Raw genomic sequence first — 19,634 nt, forward strand, 5'->3', positions numbered from 1 at the left:
AAACTCTGGAGATCCAGGGGTATCTCATGTTTAGGGGATCTGTTCAAAGAAGGGGTCCTGATGTCTTTTGAACAGCTGCGTCAGAAATTTGGATTACCTAATAGAGACCTCTTTCGATACTTCCAAATTCGAGATTAGATACAGAAGAAGACTACGTTATTAGATAGTCTTTATAAATCAGATAAGAGAACGTAGAGTGCTATGGCCAATGGGGGTATCTTCCATCAGCACTACTTATCATTTATTACATGATGAAGTATCGGGAGATATGGACAATCTGCTTAAAACATGGGATCAGGATTTGGGACTGGAAATCTCTATAGAAACATGGAATGACATTTGGGAAAACACCAGAAGAATCTCCATCTGCAACAGAACTCAGCCATTCAGTTGAAGATACTTCATAGGGCTCATATAGCACCGGACCGATTGGCAAAATTTAAGGCAAGAGCATCTCCAATGTGTCCCAAATATAAAATAGAGGTGGGCACTCTTGTACATTGCTTATGGACCTGTCATAAGATCCGTAGATATTGGACTAAAGTAGCAAGTGCTCTGACAGAAATCTTAGGAACAGAAATTAGAGTGGATCCTGTATCTCTCTTTTTGGGCTTTTCGAACTTACCCTCCCTGGAAATGCACAGGAAGAGATTATTTCCTATTCTCTCTTTCTGTGCAAGGAAAAATATTTTGGTAAACTGGGTGGCTGAGGGCCCCCCTGGACTTTTGAATTGGCACAGATTAATTATGGAATGTATTCCCCTTGACCTTCTTACAAATAAGGTGCACCAAAAGACCGCATTATTCCATAAAACATGGCAGCCCTTCTTGAATTATATAAATACTGATATTTCGGCCACCCTAACAAGGGCTTTTATTTAATTGAGATGGCGAACCTGGCTGGTCTGGAGCCCCTTGGGAGAGGAATCCCGCACGAATACGGGTTTTGTTACGATTTGATGTTAATACATTCCGAGCATGTATCTCACTATTCAATTTCTGCGTTATCCGTTGGGTTTTTTTCTGTTCTTTGAATAATGTAAGAGACTTAATTATACACTCTGGTTAGTTGTAGGTTAGATTAGTAGTTAGTTGAGTTTTGTTTTTTTTCCTCGGTTTTTTTTGTTTGATAAATTTTGGTTGTTATTTATTTAAGATTTAATTGTATATCAATGTTTATACTTGAGTTTTTTTATTTGTTAAACTTGTAAAACTGTTAAATTTTCAATAAAAATATCTATTAAAAAAAACAATTCTTGTTCCACTTCAGGAGATTTGAGCTTGTAATCTTGGCAAGTACTTCAATGCTTCACCATGAAAGAACTGGAGGAGCTACTTTCCATGTGAGACAGTTTAAAAGAAACCATGTTTGAGCTCTCTGGCTAACGTGGCATTATTTAAATGAAGAGCGGACAAGTCCTTCTGGTGTCCTGGCCAAAATGGAGCCCTCAACCCACACTTGCAACAAAAGCAAAATACTACACATGGTAGAAATCAGAAACAAGATCCGAAATGGCTGGAAATAATCAGCATGTCATGGAAGAGCTATGGAGAAAAACAGAGTTAACATCTCAGGTCAATGAAAACCTTTAAATGAAACAGTCACTGTTGATAAAGGGTCATTGATTGAAACATTAAACATTTCTCTCCATAAATGCTGCTTTTGCCACAACTTTCAAGACTAACTATACCACCATCATAGAACATGGAACAATATAGCGCAGAACAGACCCTTCGGTCCTCGATGTTGCGCCAACCTATGGACTTTTCTCAGCTCGTCCCCCTACACTATCCCAAAATCATCCAGGAGCTTATCTAAGGATTGTTTAAATCTCCCTAATGTGGCTGAGTTGACTACCTTAGCAGGTAGGGCATTCCACACCCTTACCACTCTGTGTAAAGAATATCCCTCTGACATCAGTCTTAAATCTATCACCCCTCAATTTGTAGTTATGCCCTCTCCTACAAGCTGACATCATCATCCTAGGAAAAAGTCTGTATACCCTATCTAATCCTCTGATCATCTTGTATGTCTCTATCAAATCCCCCCTTAGCCTTCTTCTTTCCAATGAGAAAAGACCCAAGTCTCTCAGCCTTTCCTCATAAGACCTTCCCTCCAGACCAGGCAACATCCTGGTAAATCTCCTCTGCATCTTTTCCAATGCTTCCACATCCTTATTGTAATGGGGCAACCAGAACTGTACACAATATTCCAAGTGTGGCCGCACTAGTGTTTTGTATAGTTGCAGCATGATATTGCGGTTCCGGAACTCAATCCCTCTACCAATGAAACCTAACACACCGTATGCCTTCTTAACAGCACTATCCACCTGGGTGGCAACTTTCAGGATTAAGCTGTTCTCTACAGTGAAGACCAGGACTGCAACTTTAAATGTCCTGATCTTTTTAGCTCAACTCCTTAATTTTAGGAAACAGGAATTTGTTTTCAAATTGCTGGTATAAGGCGGCCAAACTAAAACAGCACTCAAAAGCAAACAGCAACACATTAAATGGAATTACCCCATTGTTTTTAAGACAAAGATAGATTTTTGAACAGTTAAAGGAAGAAAGGATTCTGGTGAGAGGTTGGATAAGTGGACCTGAGTCCACAAAAATATCAGCCACGGTCGTATTGAATGGCAGATCAGGCTCGTCGGACCAGATTGTCTACTCCTATTTCTTAGGTTCTTATGAATCCTGACACTGTTACAATCAGCTACTCAAGTGTATCAATACTTTAAATGACCCAAGGACGAATTTTTTTTAAAATGCACTTAAACCAATTGTTTCTTGTGCAGTGCCTTAAATGTAACTGCTCCAATGATTATTAGCACCAGTGACAGTTCTGAAACTAATGGTACCTTACCAGAATGCTGTACTGTTGCTAGGATACAGTCTGAGCTTAGAAAGAAACTAAATTATAGTGCTGGTTCTTTATCTATCACATGTTAAGTGGACATAGCATTAACAGCTCACAGCCATAAAGTTACATTTTGCTGAAATTATGGACCAAATTGCTAACAAAAACATATTAGAAGCTTCAAATGAAAGTTTTAAGATGTACATGGTGTTGCCTGAAGTAGTTTTCCATTACACAGAATCCAAATGCTATACTGCAATTGTTTTAAGGAATGGGAGCCCACTAAGGGAACCAAATTAAATCAGCTTCCTATGTAGACTGTCTTACAGACTGTCAAGAAAATTTACCAGAGCATAGCTTAATTCTCACCTGTCATGTTGCCCGAAGAAGCGTGCATCAACCTGTCCATCCTTGTCCCGCAGTGCTTTTGCAGGCCAAAAGGGAAAACCTTTAAGTTTAGCCCAGACAAGAGGGTGGGGATTACTCTATATATAAATAAAAAAGGGATAAATCTATAAATATTACTGCATAAAAATAGAACTATTTGGATATCTCGGCAGTGCTAAACACAGAATACAAAGAACAGAACAGTGTAGGAGGGTTGATAATATTCAGTGCAAATGACTCCAGTGGTGGCTCAGTGGTTAGCACTGCTGCCTTACAACGTCATGCACCCAGATTCGATTCCACCTCATCTGTGTGTACTTTGCACATACTCCCCCTTTCTGTGTGGGTTTCTGCCAGGTGCTCTGGTTTCCTTCCACAGTCCAAAGATGTGCAGGTTAGGTGGATTGGCCATGTTAAGTTGTCCCATAGTGTCCAGGGATATGCAGGCTGGATGGATCAATCATGATAAATGCAAGGTTACAGGGATAGAGTGGGAGCCAGGGGGTGATGCGGAGTCTGGGTGGCATGCTTTTCAGAGGGTCAGCATGGACTTGATGCGCCAAATGGCCTCTTTCTACACTGTAAGGATTCTATTATTCTATAATGGCTTAAGAACTGCAATTCTCATACCATTACAGGATGGAAAACATAGGATTTCAATGGAATATAGCAGCACGTCTTTGCATCAACAGTGTCCACATGACATGTATAGGAAGCATTTGAAAGACCAACTCAATCAGTACATCCATCATGAGAACTGAGAACAATCTGCTGGCTCTTTTCCGAGTTAGGAGCTGCTGAACTTCAGGGTGAGGAGGAACTGAAGTATCGGTTCCTTACATTTTCAGTCTACATTCTTACAATGAAACTATCTGCCTTGAGTGAGAGAGGAATGGAAATTTCATAAATATCTAACTGTTCATCAGCATGACAGTCAATTACTGTATTTGTTCTGGAACAGGCATTATAGAGTTTGAACCCAAGGTGGCAGTCTATCACAATTTCCTTCAGAAGTCGAGTACTGCATAACAGCAGTGTTTCAACAAGGTGATATTATGAGTTGAGTAAATACGGAGGAATGCAATTATTATGCTTTGCCTGAACATCAGTGGACTTACAACACTAGAGTAACGACAACTGATCAAATTTGAAGTTAGAGATACAAACAAAATAAATGAAAGGTATAGAAAATAAAAACTATTTATTTTCAAAGGGAAATGTGAGAAAGAATGTAGAAAACTCACAGGCTTTGGAGGTAAAATAGGTGGAATTTTGTACTCATCTCCATGGTGTGTTTGGTAGTACTGGAAGAGGGGGACAATTCATTGGGCAAGACAGTCACAGGCAGGTACAACACCACTTTCCCATCTCCTCCCCAATTACATCTATGGACAATGATTCAAATCTACTGCCAGCTCAGGCCCTTCAGTGGGCAATTCATGTTCAGCCTCAGTCTCAGCTCAACACTGCTGACATTAACCCAGCTGCTGTTGGGGCTCACCCAGCAGGGAGCATGGAAACAACTGCTGGTTTATGGGCTGGAGGATGGGAGGGAAAGAATGCATTGGTCAAAGGCACTCATGTGAAATCAATAGCCACCCCTGCCCTTGCTACTGACATTACAACCCCACCTCATAAATGTGCAATATGAGGTGAAGTGATGGTACTTGCCATTGATCATAAGGAAAAAATGATGGCATGGATTAAATCTTTCTTAGCATTATTGTGAATCTGGCATTGGCTGTAGGGTTCTTCAGGAGCGACTATGATGTAATCAAACAGGCTAAACACCGAATCACATTGAAAGATGCTCACGGACAGCAGAGCAGTAAGAAACAAACATTGGTGAGTTCTCGTATTTTAATATTTTGAAAGACAGCAACACAAAGATTAGAACATACATGCAGGATTAAGGACAAAGATGATAGGAAACAAAGATTTAATCTTATGGAATTTGACAAATATTAAAATGAGTTTTTCAGGAGCAGGGAGATTTGTCAACAATTACTTTGACTCAGCATGTTGTTAAAATCCAGGTAATCATATCAACAAGGCATAATTTTAAATCAGGAGGTTACAGTGGAATGGAAAAAGTTAGCAGCTCACAACAATTCAAATGACTTCTGAAGATTTCCATTTGCAGAGACTTTCAAGATCATGTCATAGAGGAGCAGAGAATCACTAACAGAATCACCCAAATTTCTATATTTAACAGCTCGTATATAGGGGCCTGAAGTTACTGTCAGTTTTCCAGTTACAATAATGTCAAATGTTGATAGTTTCACTCAGGTGAGAGGGGAAGGATTTAAAAAGGTCACTTTTTCCACGCAGAGGGTGGTGCAAGTCTGGAACAAGCTGCCAGAGGGGTGGAGGTGACGGGTACAATTACAACATTTACAAAGCATCTGGATGGGTACACGAATAGGAAGGGTTTAGAGGGATATGGGTCAAATGGAACCAGATCAGTTTAGGATATCTGGTCAACATAGCGTCATGAGTTGGACAAAAGGTTCTGTTTTCATGCTGCCTAACTATGACTATAAATGATCCAGAAAGTCTGATCAACTTTGGAACAGATTTGACAGTCAGTAATCCTCTTCACAACTTACACATTTCACCTGTTATGATTTATCTCGTCTCTCTGGAATGCTTCCAGCGGAAGCCAGTGAGAAATCTGCTCGGTGTAGGAGCAGCACTGCAGGCCAGGAATGATACAGCACTGTGTTTCAGCAATTAAAGATCCCAAAGGCACTTTGACAGTGACAGAGGGAAGGCAAGTGAGCTGGATAGGAAAGGGGGCAGTGAGTTAGGTGTGTGAGACTAGTTAGCTGTCAGGTGAGTGGATGAGTACTTTGGATAGGTTGGGATGTGGGATGTTGGACTGGGTTCAGAGTTGAGAATGGAGGAGATGGGTGCATCAGTGTCTTTTAGGTTTGAGAGTCTGGCTTTCAGTTTAATAGGTGTCCAGGTGCTAGAGCAGGTTTTTAAACCCCAAGTTTTCCGGACAGCTATTAAACTTAAATAATGAGTTGATGCACTCAGAATTCTTAGACTTTGAGGCCTTTTTAGAGAGAGTTCAAAACACAGGGGATTTTCCCGTTATCTACAATTTCCTGGGGAAGTCCCCTGTAGTCAACTTTATCTCGACCCACAACTCCAGTCATCCAACAACTCAAGCTATGGAACATCTGAGCCAAGCTATGGAACATCTGCTATTGAAACTGAAGTACATGCAAAATCATTCATCCTTTTGAAGACACAAGGTGTTATGGTTCTTGTTTCTTGAATCATTGAAAGTTAACTATTCCCAAGTTAATCCGCACACCAGTTGAAGATCTGATTGGTTTTAAATGCAGCTCCTGAAGTCAACTGGAGGGTATTTTCCGCTGCTGGTAAATTGTTGATTACATTGAGAATTTAAATTTCTTTTATTCTTAAAGCCAAAGTGTATTTGCTTGCATAGTGAAACATATATACCTTGCAATAAGATGTAGCTCAGTACAGCAGAATTCTAAAGATCACTAACAACAGTCAAGGTTCTGAATAACAGAAAATACCAACAGTGAATTAAGCTGAAGTCTTAGTTGTCTGATGAGTAGACTACCAGAACTATTGCCATAAACACTGAGGTTTGTCATTTAGTTTCTCCAAAAAATTTCAACTTACACAAGGCTCACAGAACCAGTTGTCTCTCTTCTGACATGCCGCCAAGTAGCATTCTGGACAAACTTCAATCTCATTCATCTATTTTTAAAAAAAGAATATAATCACCTGAAACTATGAGTCTCAACATAACTGAAAAGGTACAACAAATAAGAATGCTAAAAATCAGAAAGACAGAAATAAACAGCAGTGTTTAAAAGAGAAAAAAAAACTAGATTCACATGAAGAATCTAACGAACAAGGTCAGCCTAAACTTTCAGCACCTGAAAGAGAAAGGTATGAACGATACTGCTAACGTTGTGTTTTTATTTCATATAAAATACAGTACAATACAGAGTAAAAGATCCTTCTGCACTCACCAATAATGCTTTATAAACCAGAAGTGCAGTGTTAAAACACGATGCAACTGTCTTGTTATACTTACCTCATGCTCGCAGATTTTAATGATCACCTTTGCTGTTGCTGTTAGTTTGTGATTGGCTGCAATACAAAAATCTATTATTGATTTTAAAAACAGAACCCTACAGTATGAACATTTAATTTGCTAACAGAGCACATCTGACAAATTGCACAATTTTACAGGTCTGCTTGGCAAAGTGGCAGCACTCTCACCTACCAACTAGAAGGTTGTACATTTAGAACTGACCCAGCACGTAATTTACATGGACTCTTCAGTGCAAGACTGAGGGAGTGCTATATTGTCAAAAATGCCATCTTTCAAAAGGGAATGAAGACCTGTTCTATTTGTTCAGATGAACATAAAAGATCCAATGGCACTTTTTCAAAGAACAGCAAGAACTTTTCCTTTTCCTTAAATTTTCCTTCTTGCAGACATCAATGTACTGTTGAAAATCTTATTTCAGACATCAAATTTACAGTGATAAGAATACGACAAAATTAACCTTTCAAAATTACATCCATAATGATAGATGAATAGCAATGTACTTCCAATTCAGAATGGTGTTTGGCAAGTGGGAAAAAGTTGCTGGCATTCCCCTGCTCTTGTTGTGGTTAGCCTTTCAGGGGATAGAAACCATTAGTATTGAAAGTGCAGCAGAAGAAGCCTTGGTAAATGCTGCAGGCGATCCTACAAGTCGCACACTGCTCCAGTGATGGAGACGATGAATGTTTAAGCCAGTAGATGGGGAGCTGATCAAACAGGTTGCTTAGTGTTTAATAGTCTCTAAATTGAAGAGTTATTCGAGCCACACTCAACCAGACAAATGGAGAATAAGTTTCATTGATGTGATGCAACAAAGAGTAGAATTGCTATTTATAGTTCCTTGTTGGCTGTACAATCTTTTTGAAGTTGGAAGGTAAATACTTGCTGCAAAATACCCAGTCTCCGAATTGCAACTGTTAGCACTTAGGTCACTGGTCCATAAAGTTACTGGTCCATGCAGAAGCCAAAGAGGTTTACAACAGGAGACATACTGAAGCAATAACACCGATGTCAGAAAAGGGCTAGTTCAGGACTCCTATTTTTGAAGACAGTCATTGTCTGTGCTGAGAATGGTACTTTCCAACTATCAGCTAAAGCTTGGATCAAAATAACAACAGAAAATGCTGGAAAGACTCAGCAGGTTAGGCAGCATCCATGAGGACAGAAAATGAACTAACATTTCAATGTGAACAAGAGCCTTGGTCTCAAAACCTTAATTCTGTTTCTATCTCCACATTTGCTGTCAGACCTGCTGAGATTCTCTGGAACCTTGTTTTTATTTCAGATTTCTAGCATCCACTGTAGTTTGTTACCTTAGATTTTGAATTCAAGTCTTGCAGCACATGGGCATGGACTGCTTCATTACCTGTGCAACTTCAGGTGAAGCTGGAATGCTGCTTTCATCAGCAATCTGCCATAATTATGACATGTTTTCAGAGCGATCCTTCACTAAGTTCAAGCCAGTGGGCCTGTAATATTGCCCTGACAAACTCCTGCACCAGTGACCTAAACTAAAATGAATAGTCTCATGACTATGGCCATCTCTCTTTGTTCCAGTTATTTTCTCTCCCAACCAACTCCCAGTGACTTCAGTTGTATTCCTTGGTACCATGCTCGGGCAAAAGCTTCGTTGATGTCAAGATCAGTAACTCTCTCCTGAACTCTAGAATTTAGCAGTGTCCATATTTGCACCGAGGCTGTATTGAGAGTTGCAGCAAAAGCAGAACACACAGAATATTAATGGCGATTAAGTGCTTATTGGAGCACTCTTCATGATCCTTTCTAACAGGCTGTTAATAATTGGGAGTATGCTGATAGGAGAAAGTGAGGGCTGCAGATGCTGGAGATCAGAGCTGAAAATGTGTTGCTGGAAAAGCGCAGCAGGTCAGGCAGCATCCAAGGAACTGGAGAATCGACGTTTCGGGCATAAGCCCTTCTTCAGTATGCTGATAGATGGAGGTTGATCAGGATGAATTTGTCCTGCTTTTACGTAATGTGCAAGACAATTCTTCAACTGTTAGGTAGATGCCAGTATTAGAGCTGCGCTGGGACTAACTAAAGCACAGCAAGGACTGGAGCACAGAACTGAAGCACTACAGCCAGATATTGTCGGGTCCATTTTCTTTGTTATGTCTGGAGCACTCATCTATTTGATACATGGATGGAAGTAAACTGGGTGAAAATTTACACCTGTGACCTTCAGAAAAAGCTAGCTGACAGTGCCAAAGTTCAAACAGGAATAACTTGGCAATAAGCCAACTCAGCATGGACAGGAAGGAAGAACAAATGAGAGAAAAGGCGAATTATGCAGTCATTTGACAAAGTAACTTATATTTTAAATTAATGTACTTTCCCTTTCAGTCAAAGGAGAAACTTGCATTCATAACAGCAAAGCGTTCTCACACATTCCATTTGCATACTCTTTTACTGCAAGTTCCCTCTATCTATAAAAAGAATAAATACTCCAGATATGTAGCACACACAAAGGGCTCCAGATGAAGCAGCAGATCATAGCCACACAGCCAGAACAGCAGCAGCAGAGCATTGTATAACTAGTTTCAACCTCACCCAGCAATGGAAGGGAAGGGGGAGGAGACACTGGAAATAAAACAAGTGCTCCACTCCTGGTTATTCTTCAGTGTTCCCTGCTAATCAACACCAATGTGTGTCCAGTGAACATGGACAAAGTTGGGTGAAAATGCAATGCTTTCCAGTGTGTAATAGCCGAAAGTTCACTGTCCATTTTCTTTCACTCATTCACAAAAGGTCTCAGAGGGTCTTCAACACAAAACCAGAAGCAAAATAAAAATTGGTTACAACCAATTTAACATTGAGTATAAAGTTGTCTAAGTCCACAGGAGACGAATTCATTCTTACAGCCATGGACATTTACCATATCACAATTAGATCGGAGTGGATATGCTGCACACTGTACAGTTTCACAAAAGGAAGTTGTTTAATCAAACTTCAGAGACAGCACTTTGTAAGAATGGCATTTATACAAGTTCAAAAAGGGGAAGTAAATCAATGGCAGTTCAAGTAATAACAACATTTGGACATGAACCTCCACAATATTAGAGGAAACTGTACACAAATTGTACACTACCAAACCACCAAAGTTTTATTAGCAAGCACAAAGACACTGGAAGACAGTAAGATTCCAAATGCAGCATTTACCTCACAATTACAATTGACCCATGTTCAGTCAACTGCAGATTTCTTTTAAATAGTTATTTCCGTAGCTGATTTGTGATTATTACTACTTCAGTTCATGTAAAGGGCAAAGGGTCAAATCTTTGAGTACATGTAGCCACAAACTTACAGAAATTTGTTTACTTTGTGATGCTAAACTTAAACATTAGTGCAGTTTTTCCAACTACTTAAAAATGATGATTCGCTATGATTGATTCTAAAAGTAACATAAATTTAGATATAGTTGAATTTACTACCAGTCATATAAGTTAATTCAAGGACTTAGAAATCAAGTGTTCCTTTACTAAAGTGCCAATGAAGAATTGGAGATTAAAGTAACTGGTCAGATTTTACAAGGGAGGATATTTGCTAGTAGACTATTATGATATTTACCACCGTTATATATGATGCAATTATGCAATATCCACTTGACATCAGCTAGGAAAGCCTCAGTACACCCATACATCTTCTTCTTGACATTCTAAAAAGGAACAGAAACACTCAGCAGTTGCAAATAAGAGACTGGAGGAGGAAGGACTAGCATTTACATAACACAACCTCCAAACACTTCACAGACAATCACGTATATTTGATGTGTAGCCACAATTGGAATACACCTCACACAGGAGCTAATTAGCACACAACAAACTCACATAAACAAAATATTATTAACAACCACATAACCTGTTTTTGAGATGTTGTTGAAGGGTTAAATATTAGCCAGGACACTGAAGGGATGTCCCCAGCTCTGCTTCAAGTTGTGCTAGGGGTTCTTCTGCATCTTCCTGAGGTGCCAGCTGGGGCCTTGATTTAACAGCTCATCTGAAAGGTAACACCTCACTTACGCCATCAGTACTACAATGAAGCTTCAAGCTAGATTCTTATGCTCAAGAAAAGTGGGTATTTAACCTAAAAATTTGTAATTCTGAAGCAAATGCACCCTTCTGTACAATATGACCAATACCATGGAATATTTCATAACGCTGTAACCTACCTTTGGTAAGAACACAGCTGACTGAAAGAGAGTACCCTTCAAATTAGGGGAGATTACTAACTAAGTTTACAAATTCAGCAGGTTGCTCCAGTTCTTGTATTGAAGTGGAGGCAGTGTATGGGACAATGACAAAATTAAAATGAACCAATTAGTCTAAAGGCTCGTGTGTTCTAAATGCTTTAATAAAGCTGATCTTGTTTGTCACAGTACATAAAAAGGTTAAAAATGAGGTTCAGTCATACAAATAATGGCTCTGTTTAACTGGATATCTTGTTGCATTTAGTGATTTGCTTCTTAACAGACAGTTCCATGCTGTAAATTGAAGCAATTATTCTATTCCAAAAAAACAGTTGTTGAATGATTGAACTGAAACTAATCTTCACACAAATTATTTTTGAACTGATTTATTTTTATATTACAATTATAAAGTGCGAGCATTCAATTCTCAGCGGGAATCTACCTCTGGGTCAGGTCTTAAAATATTTGAACAAGCTGTTTAAAAATAGGCACACTTTCTAGCCCCAAACGCCACAGTTTCAGTTTGCATCTACTTAGATATTTTTCCAATCAACCTGTCTAGAGATGTTATTGTATGCCTTTGGAGCAAGTGGGACTTCAACTCAGGCTTACTGGCTCGGAGGTCATGATACTACTACTATGCCATAAGCGTCCTTGAAACTTGCATACAATATTCCAGATGCTATCTCACCAAGGTTATATACCACTGAAGCTGGAATCTTAACTAGTCTTTTCAATCAACTTGTTCACACATGTTGCAGCAGCCTCTGAAGGAAGTGGTACTTGACCAGGGTCTTCTAGTACAGAAGTAAGGACACTACCATTTTGCCACAACAACCCTACAGGTCAAGTAGATATTTTCTAATCAATCAATCAATCTATTCACAATATTAATATACACCTCTGGAGCAGGTGAGACATGAACCTGGGCGTCCCAGGTCAGAGAAAGGGATATGATGATTACTGTGTCACAAGAGTTGTAAGAGTTACATAAAACTACCAGTTTTAGGCCATCACTTGCATACAATCAAGCACAATGTAACAGGTTGATGAATATGTGCCATTAAATATAATTAATATAAGGCTAAAAGGCTTAGAAAAGATCACAGGGAAAGCAATATTTTAAAACTATAATGAAACAAAGTGCAGCCTTGATTCATTTTTAGAGGAATAACTATTTCAGTCACTCAGGAACTTTTCAGTCTTTACTGGCTAAGATCACTAAGATATAGTGAATCAGAAAACATTTGGTTATACAGTTTAAGAATCAGCAAAACAATCCTTATTTCTTTATATTTTGTTACATGTGGGATGGAGGAGTAAAGGTATCATGGAGTACAGATTTACAAATTATTAAAAGTGGCCACAGAACGGTGGATAAATCTATCAAAAATACAAAGTACAGAGGGGTTCTTGCTACTTCTAGAAGATCCATTCCAAGAAAATCTCACAAATAGCGAAATAATGAAAAACAGGAATATATTTCCCTAAGGAATTTAATAGGTATTTAGAATAGATATTTGGCAACACACTTAAGTATAAAACAGTTGAACAAATTCCAAAAACTGTTCCTGAATAAAATTGGGACATATATGTGAAACAACAAATATTGGGACAACAAATAGCAAAGATCCCTTGAAATCATAGAGGGATAGAATAAAGTTTTCTTTTAGTGTTGCAAACATATTATTTACAAATTTCTGTCCTCCATATTCCCAAAAGGAGGAGGTACAATCTGTTACTGTTCCTGGTGTTCTTTTTTCATTCATTACCAAAAATATAGATTTAAGGTGCAGTAATTGCAGTAATGTAATCAGAAAGTATTGTTCTAACAATTTATATAAATCAAATTTGAAATTCAGGAGAAGTATCTTTATTCCAAAAGAGGATAGAAGATGGTCCTGTGACCACATGGAGTGTCTGAGGCACACAGCATGGATGCTTTTAATGAATGAACGATAAAGGAATGTAGGAACAGGATTAGGCCATTCAGCCCTTCAAACCTGCTCAGCCATTCAATAAGATCATGGTTGACCTGTTTCCTAATTCCATATGTCTGTCTTGGATCAATATCTCTTGATACTCTTGCTTAATAAAAATCTGTTTCAGGTTTAAATTTAATAATTGATATAGTATTGTCAGAGGAAGAGTGTTCCAAATCTCCATTACTCTATGCAGGTCGAAATGCTTTCTAACATCTCTTCTGAATACTCTGATTCTAATTCTTAGACTATGTTCCGTGGTTTGACAATCTTTATCTTGATTGAAATAGTTTATCGTGATTTACTTTGTTTTTTTCCTGTTAATGTCTGAAAGACCTCAATTAGATCAACTCTTAACCTTCTAAATTCTAAAGAATAAAAGTCTACTTTGTGTAATCTTTCCTCGCAACATAACCCCTGTCACGAAATCCAGTTACCTTCCTTGTAAACCTCTGTGGAACTCCCTCCAGGGCCAAAACATCCTTCTGAAGGTGTGGTGCCCAGATCTGCTCATGATACTCCGTGGGGTCTAAATAGGGTTTTGTAATATGTGCATCCTTAAATTCCAGTCCTTTAAATATGAAGGCCAGAATTCCACTAACCTTCTTGACTATTTTCTGCATCTCAGTCCAAAATGGAAGACTTCACACTTGCTTATATTTAAATCCATCTGCCACAGCTTTGCCCATTCACTTAATCTATCAATATCCTGTTAAAATTTTACTCTACCATCAACACTGTCTACAATTCTATGTCACCAGCAAATTTGGATATTTGACTTTTTATGTCATTATCCAAGTCACTAATGAATATTGTGAATAACCGACATCCTAACATAGATCCCTGCAGGACGCCACTAGTCCTGCCAATGAGTACTTACTCATTACGCCAATGCTGTTTCTGGTCAATTTCCGATCCAAGTCATAAACTTGCCTCAATTCTGTGGGCTGCCGCCTTAGCTAACAGTCTGTTGTGTGGGATTTTATCAAAAGCCTTCTCGAAGTCCACATAAACAATAATCTATCAACTTACTCTGTCCACCATCTTCGTCACCTCCAAAACACTCGATGAGGTTTGTCAGGCAACACCTACCCTTCATGAATCCATGCTGACTTTCCCACATTAAATAAAATTTTGAGGTGATCAGTTAGCTTATCCTTGATTATGACTCGAACAATTTTCCCACCAAAGATGTCAGGCTAACTGGTCTGCAGTTCCCTGGTTTCTCTCTGTCACCCTACTTAAATAGCAGAGACACATGAGGAAATTTCCAATCCAGAGTACACCTCCTAAATCCAGAGAAGGAAATATAGAGTGAGAGTCGGGTGGGAGATGGCTCAGAATAGGGAGAGAGATGGTTCAAACATTGACAGAGCGGATTGTCAAAATACCTGTTATTTTGTGCACGGAATTTACAATTTCATGTTTTCTTAAATCATAAAATCCCTACAGTATGGAAGCAGGTCATTCAGTGCATCAAGTCCACAGTGACCCTCCGAAGAGTGTTCCACCCAGACCCAACTCCCTACACAAGGTATTCCCTTTGGCTAATCCACCTAGCTGCACAGCTCTGGATACCATGGGCAGTTAAGCATGGCAAATCCACCTAACCTACACATCTTTGGCCTGTGGGAGGAAACCAGAAGACCTGGAGGAAACCCACTGGAGAATGTGCAAACTCCACACAATCAAGCCTGGATCCTTGGAACTGTGAGACAGGGAGCTAACCACCAAGGCACAATGCCACCCTCTTTTTCTTAAATATTTTGGATCAAATTAACATTTCTACATTTGTTTTTATATAATGGTGTATAATGAGACAGAGAAAGGTTTTATAAAGTTTCAACAAAACTACCAATCAAGTGTAACCAGGACAGGTAGATGGAATCAAAAAGCTTTAATTTTGATATGAAAATTAAAACTCAAAAACACTGAAAATAAAGCACCACAACTTCAGGACACCGGGTCTTGATAGATTATTGAGTAAACTACCACCAGGCAAATACTTTGCACTGTGCAAATACAGCGTTGTCATATTCAAAACCTGCCATTGGATGGCAGCAGACAAAAATAAGTAAATTTGCTGAAAATACAATATTACTGTGCTTGTTTTGGAAGAAAAGTGAGCAAAGGCAAATTCAATACAGGTGAATAGAGCTGCTCTCCAACTGCGACACAAGGCACAAAGATCTCAGACAATGGATTTACCTTTTCTAATGTGCAAATATCCATTGGGTGAAAGATGTACTCAGCATAATCAGGATGTTGTTCTAATGAAACTGGCTTCTGGAAGGGCTCAGTCTGTTAAGAAGGTAGAAGAGTGCTTTATGAAACTAATGGAGAAGTGAGGGGTGACAAATTAAATGTTTAGGTTAAATATTTACAAGTTACAAGTTTCAGTTCACTTTCAAAAGTAAGATTTTGATTTCATGTCCAGATAAAACTGCAACACAACAGCTCCACAATTAAAACTAGTGATTAGCCATGTCATGAGAGATCCCAGAAATGATTATGTTTAATGACACACCGTTTTCCTAACCAGAATTAAAGGGCCTCACATAAAGGATGACAGAACAATGCAGTGTTGAGCTCAATGCTGCAGGGATAAGCTCAATGCTGCAGGGATATATAAAGTTTTGCATGCCCGGGGCCACATGGGATAAGTGGTGACAAACAACTGGTGCAGTATTTCCCATCAGGAGCCAGGAGGAAGACTAGAAATACAAATAAATTAGCCATAGAGAATCTCTGATGGATAACTTAATGACTCCTTACAAGGTCAAACGATAGTGCCACTGACAAGTGGCTGGTGTTGATCATGCACCCATTCTCTTGATTAGAGGAATTGAAAAGGGTTCAGAAATATAAAAGAAAACTGGTAGACAGAAATAACACAAAAAGGGAAATAATTATCCAAAATGTCACTGGCCCTATGGAAATGAGGCATTTCTCACAGCTTTTATTTGTATTATCTTGCATGAGAAGGCAGAGACATTCCAAAGTTTTTTGCTGGACTGCACTCCAGATAAATGGATCACTTCTGCCACTAATGGCAGCTGAAGATGGAACCATTAGACATATCACAAATAGTGGAACTTCCAGGTATTAAATCCTCATGCAAGTACTGTTGCCGCGAGGCAAGTATTAATGTCTCTTGTACTTTGAAGGATTATCAATTCTGTTTTTTATCATTACAAGAATTCATTAAGCAGGGTTATCATGTAGCTACTAGGAGAAAGTGAGGACTGGAGGTCAGAGTCAAGAGTATGGTGGTGGAAAAGCACAGCAAGTCAGGCAGCATTCTGAGGAGCAGGAGAATTGATGTTTCGGGCATAAGTCCTTTATCAGAAATTATCCACATTCCTAACGAAGGGCTTATGCCCGAGACATTGATTCCCCTGCTCCTTGGATGCTGCCTCACCTGCTGTGCTTTGCCAGTTCCACACTCTCAACTCATGTAGCTACTGTAGTTTTTGACTTCTGCAAACCACTCCATTTTTGTATTTGACAATGAATAGAAATACAATTAAAATCAAACTGCCTCATTTGGTCTGGATTACCAATAAATATAATCAATTATATTTAACTGTATAAATTAACTTTCACCATATATTGTTTTCCCAGCTCACTGTAGTATGAACATTCTTCCTATTACCAATTAATAACCTCAGCCAAAAAAGCCAGGCTCAATTGATATCAGTGGCATGTCACATGAGGAAGTCAGAAGGAAAAAAGAACATTTCCAATTGTTGCTATTTTTACTTACTCCTGGCTGCTTCATCTTCTGTAGTGCATATTTCAGCAGATAAGACAACTGATCTATCGTAAGCATGGTCATAGCTTTACTCTGAGTCTCAATACATTCGGCGACTGTGATTTTCTGTGAAGCAAACAGATTTAAAATAATTTACAAAAAACAACCAAATCAGAGTATATTGAATTTTTGGGGCACAAACTTCAAATTAGCTGCAGAGCCATCTCAGCAGGACAACACATCACACTGGTCAACTGCAGCTTTCTAGGGAGCACAATATTAATCTCCAAACAGACATTCTTTTTCTTCAATAACTGCACACCGGTCTGAATGGCAAGGATACCAAACAACACCAAAGCCAGCAGGTTTAACACCAAGATATTGCATTAACCCTTTGAAAAACTTTGAATCATGTATTGTCCAGCTTCTAAAGCTGATTAGAAAAGTACAATTAGAGAATTTAAAAATTACAAAAGCCGCAGCTTCAGAAAAGTCACTTAGAATACTTTGATTAGAAATTCCACTTTCATTGCTCAAAGGGTTAATGATACACATATATGTTCTGCCAAGGTTACAGAATGCTAATCATATTCTTAGCAACTCAGTTAGTTCCCTGTATCGATACCAGTTTGTGTTATTGATGAACCTTACCCCAGGAGTAGTGGCTACATGCGTCTTTTAACCAGATTTAAAACATATAATCAATATTAAATATCCCACTTTCTTAAAAAATGAATTTGAACAAATTCATGCCCATTTCCCTCACCGTAGTTTTAACTATCTTTTACCATACCTCACATTCTGGACAGAACCAGTCCCCTTCCGGTTCAGCGTTCAGTTTTAAACACTTTGCATGGTAGACACGAGGACAGAGCTCGCAGCACAGAACCTGGCCCTCCCGGTGGCACACCCAGCAATAGAAGTCATTTCGACCATCCTGTGGTACAACATGAAGAAGGTCTTTGGTGAATGGCTGCTTCATAGAAGCAAAGGGACCACGTCTAAGTGTCAACTGAAATGGCAGGCAAGAGAAACAGGCTTGGTTTCAAAATGGGATGATCAGCAATTGTTAGGGTGCAAAAAAAATACCAGTTCTGTTAGGCTTCTCATCCCAACACCAGATGGTTAAGGATGCAACAGGATCAACAGACTTTGTCACAGGGCTGCCAGAATAGTGCAGTATTCAGGAGATGATAAATTAGTGACAAGCTTTTTTTTTTGAAAAAAAGAAGCAAGTCGCATAAAATTCAGGCAATTGTACTCTATACTTCCAAGACATGCACTTAATTTTCCAGACATTAGTCTTGCAAGATGAAAGATTACAAATAGAAAACGTAGTATAAGTTACTACAGATATTTGCACTACTGAGACAGAAAAAAAGCACAGAGGCAATGTCCAATTGTGTTTATTAATTTTAGTAGGAAAAATATTATACATTTTTTATGAAAATGTAACAGAAACCCTTCCATCTGAATAAGCAATTTGATACCTAACAAGTACCGGTATTCTAATTACACTACATCAAAGTTAAAACATCTCACATCTAATGCATTTAGCAATACTAAAAATATTTAAAATCAACTAGGATTTACTTAACAAGACTGTACCAATATTAGTAATCCATACTAACATGCATGCTCTGTGCAACACAACATTACATATGGCCTCTCATTGGCAGTCAGCCAAAGCCACTACCATTTTATTTAAGAAACAAGTTTTCTGGTGTTTATCTGGGGACTTTCAATGAATTTTAACTGTGGGTACCCTTCCCATTTTTGTTCATCTGGCAACCAACTTTTACTATACATACAGTACTATTAAAAGCATTCAATTTAGGTATGGCTCACTAAGCTCAGTCAAATTCTGCAAGGCTCATAATTAAGGCATTTTAACAGCAGTGCTAAGTCAACATTCAACAGGTAAATATTTACACCAGAAAACCTAGCATCTAAGAAGGACATTTGAAAAGCTTTGTTCAAAATTCAAGACAATAAAAGAAATCAGTATATCCCAGAAGTCAGCTGAAGTGTAAAAGATGTTCCAACCTGTAGCTTGTCAGTGTCTTCGGTCTTTGCTACAAACTTTTTATCCTACACTCCAACTCTACCCTCCCTCCTCCAGTCTTAAATTGAAGCACAAATTTGGCATTCTAGTTGATCCTCAGCAGAGTTTCCATTCTTTTATCATCTCAAATTAGCATAAACACCAAGTCCTACCCGTTACATTCTCACTCACTAAGTTAGTTCCTGGCCCAACCATGCTACAAAATAACTTCTTTACTGCATGTTCAAAACCATCCACATTCTTTCTCCTCCCTCCCTGAAATTTGTGCTCTGCCAAA

The 19,634-nt window shown here is 38.7% G+C and overlaps 1 protein-coding gene across 11 annotated transcripts in view; it reads right to left on the reverse strand.

Moving 5' to 3' along the window:
* The window catches only part of zmynd8 (zinc finger, MYND-type containing 8), a 116,199-nt gene that overhangs the window by 28,669 nt on the left and 67,896 nt on the right, over positions 1–19,634 (reverse strand). For 5 of the 11 annotated variants that reach the window (XM_043710696.1, XM_043710700.1, XM_043710701.1 and 2 more), the window contains 7 exons: positions 18,086–18,304; positions 17,305–17,418; positions 15,747–15,839; positions 10,938–11,025; positions 7,335–7,405; positions 6,914–6,991; positions 3,230–3,345 (listed from right to left, as the gene is read on the reverse strand). In XM_043710696.1, coding sequence (XP_043566631.1) covers positions 3,230–3,345; positions 6,914–6,991; positions 7,335–7,405; positions 10,938–11,025; positions 15,747–15,839; positions 17,305–17,418; positions 18,086–18,304 — 779 coding nt within the window. The remainder of the gene's footprint in view (positions 1–3,229; positions 3,346–6,913; positions 6,992–7,334; positions 7,406–10,937; positions 11,026–15,746; positions 15,840–17,304; positions 17,419–18,085; positions 18,305–19,634) is intronic. The other 6 variants (XM_043710704.1, XM_043710699.1, XM_043710702.1 and 3 more) reach the window with 4 other exon arrangements.

Source organism: Chiloscyllium plagiosum, chromosome 20 (assembly GCF_004010195.1).
Source record: "Chiloscyllium plagiosum isolate BGI_BamShark_2017 chromosome 20, ASM401019v2, whole genome shotgun sequence".
In the NCBI taxonomy this organism is placed as follows: domain Eukaryota; kingdom Metazoa; phylum Chordata; class Chondrichthyes; order Orectolobiformes; family Hemiscylliidae; genus Chiloscyllium; species Chiloscyllium plagiosum.